The 12,485-nt window shown below is 37.3% G+C and overlaps 1 protein-coding gene across 1 annotated transcript in view; it reads right to left on the bottom strand.

The window, feature by feature from the left end:
* KIF6 (kinesin family member 6) overlaps positions 1 to 11,527 on the bottom strand; it is a 147,084-nt gene extending 135,557 nt beyond the window's left edge. The window contains exons 1-3 of the mRNA XM_030945763.1: positions 11,462 to 11,527; positions 10,519 to 10,625; positions 8,459 to 8,533 (exon numbers count right to left, since the gene is read on the bottom strand). Of these exons, the coding sequence (XP_030801623.1) occupies positions 8,459 to 8,533; positions 10,519 to 10,625; positions 11,462 to 11,527 (248 nt within the window). The remainder of the gene's footprint in view (positions 1 to 8,458; positions 8,534 to 10,518; positions 10,626 to 11,461) is intronic.
* Between the last annotated feature and the right edge of the window lie 958 nt (positions 11,528 to 12,485).

Below are 12,485 nucleotides of genomic sequence, written 5' to 3'. Positions count from 1 at the left end.
GCTCTTCAGAGTCTCTGAACAAAAGTCACAAATTTTTGCTAAACTCAGTATTTGAAACTGCACAAGTTCACATGGATAGTGATGGTAGTCATGTGAGGACTTAGAACTATGCATAAATAAAAATAATACACTAAAAGTGTATTTTCAGTCATGCATCCTTGGTGTTATCAGAATACTTAGATTTTTTTTTTCCTCTCTGAAGGATGAATTTTGGCATGGTTAAGAAGACATTTTGTTGAATAAGTAGTCTCTTTACTGCTTCAAACAAAACATATTAAAGACCCATAATCCAAGGAGAAGCTTTGCAGAAAGGATCTTTCACGCACTTATACAACATTGTATAACACCCTGTTCAGAAATTCATGGACAACTTCCAGACAGATTAGCTAAAATACTGTTGGAGAAATCTGTCTCTAGCATATTTTACCAAAGTTATGATTGCCAGAGTTATGGGAGGGTCTTTTTTTTGTATCAATACCAAGCTAGACCTAAAAGCACCTACTATAGAGAAAAAACCCTTTAAAATACAATGCTCAAAATATTCCCTAAATTTGTACGTTTGTTTCATTCTATTACAGAATTGAGAGGGATCATTCTCATTATTCACTAAAACATGCAGGCTATTTGTAACACTTTGTGATAGACTTACTCTCTATGAGAAAAGAATAATATATATTAAAAAGTCAGTTTCTAACAAGTCATTGATTTGACTTTGCTTGTACTGCTTATAACCACATATTCCATGTTTCTATCTGGAAAACATGGACAAACTTAAATGTGTCAAGGAAAACTTAATTTGCCACATGCATAAGCAGTAAGTCTGATTTGTTCAAGTTCATACCTGTGGACAATAAGATGCATTGAATGGGGACAAATCTCATTGACCTGAATTTCTGCATATAAGGAAATCTCAAAGAAACCTGGCCAAGACTTCAAATTCTGTTAAGCTAAGATTTCCACAAAAAAACCCCATGACATTTCAGGGAAAGCATGGACACGCAACAGATCTGAAAAAAGTTGTATTTCAATCTCATTTAATATACTGAGCTGCCTTCATGGCTTATTAATGTACGGAACAGATTATTATTAATCATCTGTTTAATGGCTGTCAAGAAAGGTTCCAAAAAGTCAGTTGCAAATTCAAAGAGGGCAGAACTAAACAAATAAACTATCAATATTTTAGATTGAACTCATGATACCAGAATATCAGTCTCCAGATTCTGTAGCATAAATTATAATTATGTCAACACTTGGTAAATATACATTTTACAAATGAATATTTATTTTTGTGTTTCAGGGAAAATACATGTGGTCAAGTTGTGTGAAGTTTCACATTTTAAAAAACTGAATGTAAGAAAAAAATAATGATTGTTTGATATGCTTGAAATGTACATCTATGTAACCATATCTACATAAGTTTTCTGCATCTTGAGGTGTGTGGGATGATAAGTGTTAGTCTTGTCTTTTTGATCACTGTAAGAAAAGGTGATTTAAAACAAAATATTGATGAAGAAACATGATGATTGTTTGACAAGCATTATGAACTCAAGAAGTATTTATGCAATAAGAAAGTCTCCTTAGCAAAGTTAATATCATTGAACAACACAAAACTGTGCAAAAAGATTTTGCATGGTGGAAAACAGAATAAGAGTGCATGGGAAAAAAGCAAATAACAGCATAAATTGCAGGCAAGCAACTCCCAAAGCATGAATAATTATTGTTTATTACATGCCTAAATCTTCTTTATTCTTTTATCCTGCATTATAATTTATCATCAAATTATAGGTTCTCTTCAAGATGATTATAATTTAGAAAAGGACTAGATATGTTCTTACATTTTACCAAAAGAATTGAATGCTTCTTTTCTGATCAAGCACTGAAAACTCATTGTTGGTTTCTAGCAAGACACAACAGCTTGTTCTTCACCTTACAGAGCTAAACAGCAACAAGTTTAAACAGAAAAGAAAGTGTTCAATATATCCTCTATGTTGCCTAGGATTTCAATCACACCTTTTCCAAGCAAAAGGTGGTTTGTGCACACAGCTGACTAAGGAGGTTGATTTGATACCACTGCTAAATAAAACTAATCATATATTATGGCAGCAACATGATGGGATAAATTAAAAATTTTCAAGTTTTACCTCCAGCTATGACAGAGACTACCAAAAATCTCCCCCAACAACAGTGTTTGAGACAGGAATTACAATACTTTTAGTATTTTTTCTAACCAGAATACAAAGGGATACTTTCCCTCAACTGGGAAAGAATTCTCTACCTGGAAAGTATTAAGATCGTGATCCACAGCTTATTCAATTCAACGACTACCTTCCCAATGTCACTGAGTTTTAGGGGAAAAATTTGATGCAGTAAATTTTTGCTGCTGTAAATGCTTGAACACACAACAGGATTTACACTTATGTGCATGCATCAAAAGTACATCAAATACCTTAGAAACCCCCAACATACATTCTACAAATATTTTTTCCAATTAACATGGAATACTCTTAATTTGAGTATGTCTCTTGTTTTGAAAAAGAGACATAGAAAAACAAAAGGCTGAAGCAAATGTTCCTTATATATTCAACTTTCAGTAAAACATTAATACCAATTAATAAGCCAAGTGTTGTTATATAAAAGCTTATGTAATGATGATTGCTCAAGAAAATCAGTTTTGGCTTCATGAAAAATTAATTAATGACATGTGGTCTCTTCTGCACTTAGGACTTTGAGAAACTATACATTATCAAGTATAGGACAATTTTTTACATGAATGTAAAGGAGAGCAATACCATGTGGTTTTTTCCCCCTCAAGTTTCTCACTCACTCATCAAGTAACTTGCATGTTCTAGCTTACTTGTAATTAGTGGTGATTTCAAAACATGCACAGTGAGATAGGAACTTTTATTTGAAAATTCAGTTCAGACTCCTAGTTAAATGAATGCTGTTACAGAGCTATCAACTGGCACTTCCAGTCACTCCATTGCCTTCTCTCATTCCTCAAAGCTGTCTAATTCCTAAATATAGTGTGATACAGAAGTATAAGTCATGGAAGCAATTCCACTTAAATTGATAGATATGTTATGTTTACAACCTCCTAACATTCCTCAAGTGAGAAATTCCTCAAGTGAGAGCTAGACAATTTATGGGTAGTTACTACAGTCTAAAATATCATTCAGTACTTTGTCTTTGAGTATCTGAGACAATATAAATAGTGGTAAAAGCCCAGTGACAGTAGACAGAGGTTGAAAGCAGACTGAGGTTGTTCTATTGTGGTTGGGTTTTCTGACTACATTTTGTTTTAATTTCCAGTGAAGATCATTTGTTCTATTTAAAGCTTACGGACACAGAACTTTTCATTTGTTTCTGTGCTCATTGTTAATGAGACTTTAGGGAGGCTTTTGCTTAAGTATAACCAAGAACTCTGCTTCCTCTGCTGCTGCACCATTTTTGCTGAATCAAAAAGAACAGTTACCTTCAAAATCAGCAAAAATTAAAAAAAAAAGAAAAGAAACTCTCCTCCTTGAGTTCTGTCCCCACTTGTGGGCTCCCCACCAGATGAAAAATGCCCTAAAGAAACGGGAATGAGCCTGCCAGAACCAATTGAATTCAGGCTGCAACATGTCATGCACAAGAAGCCAAGTGAACTGTTTCCTATCAAACCAGCGAAGAGAAAGCCTTACATGTACCTAATTACCACCTTCTGAAATGGATCATTAGAGATGGACTCAAACTCCTCCCAGAGGTTTTCACTGGTAGAACACAAAGCAGGGGTCACGAAGTAGCAAGAGAAGAAACTCCAGTCCAAGTGGGTATAAGGAAAATATTCTTCACAGTGAGAGTAGTTAAGCCTTGGAATAGGTTCCCAGATGAATTGCGAGATTCCCATCTTTGGACATTTTTGCATCTCTATTGGACAAAGGCCTGAGAAATGTGACCTAGAAGCCAGACTTGCTTTCCCCAGAAGATTGGTCCAGATGACCTACAGAGATCCCGTCTTACTTAATTATTCTAATAGGTTAAAAAATTCAAAGTGAAAGTTTTGGACAAAGTTTATAATATGAATAAATAAAACAATGAAAGCCCCTTATTAAGTAAGACTAAATTCTGTGTTTTTAAGTAGGTAAGAGAAAATCCTGAGAACAAGAAACAACTTTGATCTTAAAAACTTATTTAATTTTCTTAGTTTATTTTGGCTTCATATTACCATTTTTACCCGAGTTCTGCCATCTTCATTTTAAATGAGTAGTAACATAAAGACATGTGGTCAAAACAAATATTCAATACTACAAAACATTAGACTAATGAAAAAAGCAGAAGTCACCAGTATCCCTGATATTTGGATACTGTTGGCCCTCTCTTAATCTCAGTTCTTGCAGATCTGAAAATTTTTTTAAATCAGTGCCCCTCATTTTCCTTCCTTCTATCTCATGAAACCTCAATTGATCGATATTAAAAAATAAATTAACCAAATCCTGGCAAAACCAGCCCCCTCCACCTTTTCTCCCCCTTCCAAATTATATTGAAGATGAAAAGAAGGAAGAACTTCATTTCAAGGATCTGGAAAATAAGTTTTCAGGAAACTTTGTCTTCACAGAGACTCAGCTTTCAGGTATCTTCTAACACTTGGAGGTCAGACTAAAGTTTCTGTTAACTAAAATAAAGTATCTCAGTATGACTTTTTTTTTTCTTTATGTCTTTGCCAGATTTGTGGAACAAATCCAAATTGGTAATGCTTCAGCTTTAAAAAAAACAAAGCTGATTTGAATGCAACTGTTTTTGAGAAATTAGTGCAGGCAAGTTTCCTTAGAAATCTCAGCAGCTTCCCTACAGGAAAAAAAAAAGCAATGTATTTTCTTGTTTTGACCAAGATCTCTAAATATATTTAGAATTTCACCATAAACACTGTAACATAAGTGACACAAAGATATTCTGAATCAAAGCTGTCAAACTAACTTAAATTAAGCAACCTTCTTGAACAACTCTAAATTGCACAATTTATGTCAAAACAAACAAGCAACTAACAGTCATTTGAGAAGAAATATCAATGACACTTCTCACTTTTTATTGCCTCATAATTGTACTCACTTTGAGATAGAACAGCAAGCATTCCTAATTCCCAATTTAGGGGAAAGTTTAGGCTATATTTCTTTCAAGATGACATCTGAAACAATGTGTCCTTTTCCTCTATATAGATTCCACAGGTCTTTGTGAGGCAGATCACTACTTTCAACATTGTGTGACAAGTATATCCAGGCATAAAATGAATAACTGTTAATAAAAATGTTTTTACTACATTTTCTGTAAGACTACACAGCAGAAAAAAGCCCCACAAAACCAGCTGAGAGTCAGCTGAAGCAGTTTATATATTACAGACACTAATTCTTAGGATAACTATAGCACATGAGAGGAAACCAGAACCTGCAGAAGTGAGAGCATCATCCCCAAGGCCATCAGATTTTTCAAAAGATCACAGGTGATTGACATTAGGTTTATAAACAGCTAAGCTATTTCTTATTTGCATGAGACAACTGAAGAGAAAATATTTTCAAAAGTTATTCTTTAAAAAGCTAAGAAATCTAATACCGAAACATTGATTGAGTTTTCAGTTCAGATTAGAATTGAAAAATCAACTAATTCAAAACAGTTAACATTTTCTACTTAATTTCTGGTTGCATACATAATCATAATACTAATGTTTGAAATTTTGACAGTAGCCTTGTTTAGTTGTGAGGCTAAAGCAATGCTTAGTCATTAGCAAACCTTTAAAGTAGGATGTTATCTATTTTCTCTGGTTTTGATACAGTAACAGAATTAGTGGTGCTTCTAAAACTCTACGCAAAAACAATATCAAGAATATATATTTAAAATTAGAAGGGAAAGAAACAATGTAAGAGATGACTCAAGGATAGAAAAAACTAATAAAGTTCAAGCAAGTCATATGTTTATAATGGTTTGCAGAGGTTGGCACTTTTGACTGAAGAAGCAAATTAAACAAACTAAAGTCTGGTGCCTCTGAAACCACAGGCAAGATGACAATGTAACTGGACTTAGAGAAAGAGAAGTAGCGGCCCAACATCAAAGAAAACCTACTTAAAAAGGAAAAAAAAAAAAAAAAAAAGAGAAAAGAAAGTTGCATCCAATTTCCATCCATCCAAGAACCAAACAGAAAGATTTCAGAATCCTGAGCATTGCCTTTCTGGTTTTACTTTAAACAATGACCAAGATTTTTTTTTCCTAAGCATTCAAGTCTCTAACTGAATTTTCTCAGGACTGTAAGAATGCATGACAAAGAACCCCAAAATGTTACTGAACTATTTCATTGATATTTTCCTGCTACTTTCTTTTCACTGGCAATACACACACAAAAACTGTTCCCTTAGTAAAGTGACTCCAACAACAGAAACATGTGTACTTGCAACAGCTTTTTCATGCAAGAGAATATTGACTGTGAAAGAAACAAATAATGAAGGACATTTTGCTGTGAAAAACTGCAGTCTCTAAGAGAAACAGGGCAATTATTCTTTCCATAATGGAAAAGAAAATGGCATCATTAACCACAGAGTGAAACAAATTTCAGGCCCAGTTCAGGACTCCATTAGCAAAGGAACTTCACGACTGAATATATTTTGAAATTTATATTTTTGTCTACAAAGAGGTAAAAAATTAAGGGATTGGATAAAAACATGAACATACTTCAGTTATTGTCTACTCTATTATAAAAGCATAAGTAAAATTATCAGTAACAACACAAACATAACTTAGAATACAAGCTTAACCTCATTATAATGCTCAGCAGCAATCTTGATTAAGAATGGTTGTATAAGTCAATTTCAGCACTAAAGACAAGGACTTCAAGATATTTAGAGATAGTTGTCTGCCTAAACACCATTGATTTTAATAGCATTAAAGTACTTTCAGATACTTAAACATATCTAAACCCTGAAACTAAAGCCTACATAATGGAGAAAATTAATATATAAAACACGTCTTTTATCAGCTAACACTGAAATAAAGGAGAAGAATACTCCTTTCTGATTATTAGGGCACTGTGTAGGTGAACTCTTAAACTGGAAAACATTTCCATATTCTAGCAAAACACTCCAAAGGGGAAAAAAGTAGCTAGTTTGTTACTAGTTAGTTATCTTCAATAAAAGCTCAGCATATCAAAATTAAGTCCATAGTACATATCAATGAGACTTTTCCAACACACTCACATTTGATAAATATTTTTTCTGCAGTCAACATTAAACCCAGAAATACTTAAAATTAAGTGTATGAGTTAATGTGAAGCTATATGTGATAATGTCAGATAAGGGAATATCTTTTGGATGAGAAAATAACAAGCATTATTTTTAGTCTATTTAGCTTATTCTAATGAAATTTCAAATGCACTGGCTTTTCATTTTCACTGTCAATTACCTTTCTGCTTTGTGGGACTTTGAGAGACAAAAACAGGAGGAGTGGGGAGAAAGACAATAAAACCATAAAGAGATGGATATATTTTTCTTCCTTGTAACAACTTGAGAAAGGCTCAGTGTCCACCTGAAGTTTTTGTTTTCCTACAGTGCTAAACACAGGACTGTGCAATACATTGAGGAATAACTTGCGGAATCATGGCTTAAACCAACAAGTGGATCAAACAATGAATGAGAAAGAAGTTGGCATCTGAAGTAGTATTTCCCAACTCACTACCAGTCTGGATTTTGAGCAGTAAGTTTGATAAACAAGCAAACACTATGCAGAAACTCTGCTTCCTCTTGCATGAGATTTTGTCCCACACCAGTACAAACTTCAGGAACACAGACAGTAAACTGAGCAAAGAGAACAGCATAAAATCCATTTCCCATTGAAAAATCCACCTGTTTCAGCATGGTATTCTATCCACTCAATGAATGCTGAGGTCATCATCAGTCTTAAATATTTACCTCTGCAAACTGTCAGATATGAGCACTGTTTTATTATGAAAATGGAGGAGGAAAAAAAAAACAGTGCCAAAAGCAGTGCCTTGCATGTCAAAACAAAAGTAATGACAAGACTTAGGAATATCTCCACAAACATTAGTGAGAGTCCCTAGCTTAATAAAAATTATATGGGGAGATAAAATTTTCATTAGGTTTACCTCTACATTAAACTATCTAGAAAGTACTATTCCAAAGCAATGAAGTCAGCTTATATTACAGACAAAAAAAAAAAAAAACTGGGAATGGATTTCTATTGCTCTACAACAAAAGAGGCAACAGTAGCACTGCTATTTGAAGAGTCAAAAAAGGAACCTTAGTATGCATAACATTCTCAGGGGATTGTATATCTCCTGGATTCGGACATGTCAGTATTCAGTAAATTAGAACATCAATTCACTTTTACAGCAACAAGACAAAGACTTGGCAGCTCTCCTTCAAGCAATACAACAAAAGCAGAAATAGCTTTTCCCGGGTTACGTGCAGGATCAACAACATACCATTCTGCTACTGGTTTGGCAATGCTGTCAAAAATCACATCTTGTTTTGCTTCTTGATCAAAAATTTTCTGAAATCTGAAAATATTAAGCAAATAATAATTGCTTAGAATGTTAAAACAGTACTTGATTCATACCTTTGTTTGTGTTTGTAGTAGTCAATGTTTACATCATTAGGCTTACATAACTTAGTACAATGTTTTCCCTGTAGTCTTAACCACAGCTTGCTGTTGTGCTATTGTACATAAATAGGCTGTACACAGAGCTGCTTTGACAAGATCTGTACAATAAAATCCTCTGATAAAATGATGTGGCTTAGAAAAAAAACCCCGTATTTTAAATCTATCAAGAGAATTAGTGTTTGTAACTGGCACCACACTGAATCCTGGATAAATAGATTACACTATAACCAAATACAGCATCCCACCAGTACAGCCAGGCTCACATTTTTTCAAGCCACTTCCTTAATTCTGCTGCACAACTACTATAGGTCACAATGAGATATTTAATTATGTTTTGCATTTTCTATATAAAATATCTGCACTTATTTTACAGAATCAGAATTCCTGAGGTTGGAAGGGACCATTTGTTCCAATCTTCCTGCTGCCTCTGCACCATTTCTGTTCATGTGGATGGACTGTCCTTGAGCTTGAAGAAGGTGATCCTTGAAAATCACCCAGTTTTCCTGGTCATCTCTCCAGGAATGGGTCTCAGAATTCTTTCAAGCAGATCCACGAACAAGCCAAACTCTGCATTTATGAAGTCGAGGGTTGTGATCCTGCTTTTTGCCTTACTCCCTTCTCTCAGTATCCTGAATTTCATTACCTCACAGGCACTGCAGTCAAAGCTACCTCCAGGCTTACTACCCCTCAACAGTTTGTCCATGTTTGTAAATATCCTGATTGTCTTAACTGTATGTTAGGAAGTTGTCATCCACGTGTTCCAGCAGCCCCCCATAGTGCTGGTGCCCTGCTGTGTTGCTCCCCCTATTTGGAACTCTCCTCTTGCACAGAACTTCCCTGGGTGCGTAGGAAGGCCTTAGGGACACTGGGTGTAGAAAAGCACCATGCTGACCCATGCAGTGGGTGCAGTATCACAGATAAATGCAATACACAAAACATGAAAGCATTTATTCTATCCTGCTAATCAGTCAAGTAACTCAAACAATTATTCTTGCATTGCCTTAAGGCATAAGGCTTCTCAAAAGGCATCTCAGAGTTTTTAATGAATTATAAAGTCAGACAAAAAGATCTGCATTCATTAAGTCAGGCTTGGGCATTTACAGACTAAGGTAGCATTGCATATGAATCTATTTGGAGAGGGCAGCTCCTCTCTTTCCAAACAGGTTACCTTAGCTGATGTAAAACTACATCAGTCTGAGCTGCTGTTGTTTATGTGGAGCATTCTTTTTTAATAGCATAGAGAAACAAATTACTTGCTGTTTACTATAAAAAAATGAAGCATAACTGAATTGGAAAGACAGTCTTGACCTCATCATAAGAGATGATATATCTAGCTTTATTCATCACCAAAATTTTAAAGTGTTGCCTTGCTTTTCTGTTAAATTAATAAAAATGTTTGATATTGTTGTACTGATTTTAAGTTCCTAAAAAATATTTATACGCTCAAACCAAGAATTTATTTCTGTCAACAGTTTCTGGTTTTTGTTACTTTGCTTTGGCTGTGTCTGAAACACAGTTTCCAAACAGAATATTTTACATCAAGACTTTAGCCAGTCTACGACAACTCATAAGATCACAAGATAACATACAGCCCTGATTCAGTCGTCATACATAAGTTCGAAACAAAGTGCAAAAATAGAAGAATTGGTAAATGAATCTTTGAGATGAGATTTGGAAATACATAATGAATGGCAATGGACAGACAATAGTATGACAATTTTATCCAGTGCTATCAGACCTGTTGTGATGAAGAGCCTGTCATAAACCCATCTATACAATAATTCAATTTTAGACTTTTCCTGATTCTGTAAATCTGTATCACTACACATAGCGCTGTCAGTCACTAAAGGCAGAAGGTACAAAGATAAGGCTTCTACTCACTTGAACTTGTAGCTTTCTCGTTTATTATTGATGAACCCATCTGCTAAGTCACGTGGCACAGTAATCTCCAGACTGGGCAGAGGTTCCTCATTATCAACGGAATAACTCTAATAAAGGACGGATACAAATTCACAGAATAACGTCATCAACAGAACAGCATTACCCCCAGACATACCACTCACCTAACCTTAGCACCTGTAACTGTCTGGAGACAAACTTGTTACAAATTGCACTGAATACGTGAGCAGATCTCCCTTAACTACTACACAACAAACCCAGCGCATAACAGCGTTGTCCTGTCACCATGTAAACACCACAATAACACTTGAAACAAAAGCATAGCCTCTTTGACATAATTTGCTTACTAAACCACTTTGATATCTGTAACGTTATAAAAAATCCAAAGCACGGTCCCCAGTGCAAACCTCTCCAAAAAATCTGAAGTGCTACGACAAGGCAAAGGCTGCAACGAGAAGAGCTGGTTTAAAACAAGAAGGCAATTAAGAGACCTAAATGCACCGTTCCTGAGGAACAATTTCATTATCTTTATTATCCCTTGGGAGGGCAGCTGTACACTGGGAGCAACAGGCTCCCTTCCCTTGCTCAGAACACTGCTACACTGCACAAACCCAGGGACGCGGGTCAAGCGCTTTCCTGCGGAGCCTTTCTGTAATAGTGGCTGAGAAAGTTCCTCAGCCACTCCCCCAACAGTTACAGCCTAAACTACTCTACTTAGTGATTTTATGAACTTCTTAAGGCTTCGGACAGCAGGAGCTTCTCGCCGCACACCCACCCGCATACCAGCCTCTCCGGCCCCGCCAGCCGCCCGAGCCTCTCGAAGGGGATGGGCTCCGCTCCTCTGCCCGCACCTGAGCGGGGAACGAGGACCCCCGGGCAGCCCTTGGCTCTCCCCGGTATTCCCAGCGCACAGCTCCCAGCCTACCCCCGCCTGCTGCCGCCTGCCCAGCGGCTTCACCCGCGCGTACACCCGGATCGTTTCCTTCACCATCGCCGCCGCCGCCGGGCCCCGGCAACGGTAACCGGGCACGGCCCGCGGGCACGCGCCGCCCCCACACGGCCCCAGGGAGCGGCTCCCGGCCCTCACATGGCCCCAGGCCCGCACACGGCCCCAGGGAGCGGCTCCCGGCCCTCACATGGCCCCAGGGAGAGGCTCCCGGCCCGCACAGAGCCCCAAGGAGCAGCTCCCGGCCCCCACACAGCTCCAGGCAGCGCGGAGCGCCCGGGCTCCGCCTGCCCAGCCCGTCGTGCCGGCTCCCCACGGCCGGAGCTTCGCGGCCCGGAGGTGCGGAGGGCATGCGGAGCGCTCCGGATCCCCCGCCTGGTCTCTTGTGCCGCACCTGTTTGTCCGCAGGGATCTCCCGGCTCAGCCGGGCACCTGTGTCAGGCTCAAGAAAAGGTCTTCTGTCTTTATGCAGTTGAAACGCCATACAGGGAAATACCAAGATTACAGGCGCTGAGGACATCAACTCCTTAATTCTAATGTAAAAATGGTTGTGAAAAAAAAAAAAACCTAGTGGAAAAAGATGTTGTCTTGCTACAAGGGCTAAACTTAGAGAGCAGTAAGAGCAGAACCCCATTATTCTGTGAAGTGGTCACTGAAGAGCCACACAAACATAATTGCATTTTGGCCTTAGTTTTGGTGGGATATAGTGGCATGGATCCGATTACAGTGATTGCAAGCACACGAATTTAAATTAAGTGGAAAACCAGGGACTTAATTATGGAGGAGGATAGAAATTTCTCTAACTCAGATATGGTAAAAGTATGATAAACTTGTATTCCAAATAGGAAAAACAGTAGGGAAAAGGCTCTGTTCTCTCAGCTAAGCAAATAACTGTCTCAGAAACTGTATGAGGCATAAGTAGTGAGCCTTCAGGGAATAAAATAGAAAAAAGGCTGATCACCATCTAAAGTCAAGTGCAAAAAGTCAAAAGGGTAAAAATTAA

This window comes from Camarhynchus parvulus, chromosome 3 (genome assembly GCF_901933205.1).
Source record: "Camarhynchus parvulus chromosome 3, STF_HiC, whole genome shotgun sequence".
Taxonomy (NCBI): domain Eukaryota; kingdom Metazoa; phylum Chordata; class Aves; order Passeriformes; family Thraupidae; genus Camarhynchus; species Camarhynchus parvulus.
This window is presented reverse-complemented; position numbering and strand designations above follow the sequence as displayed.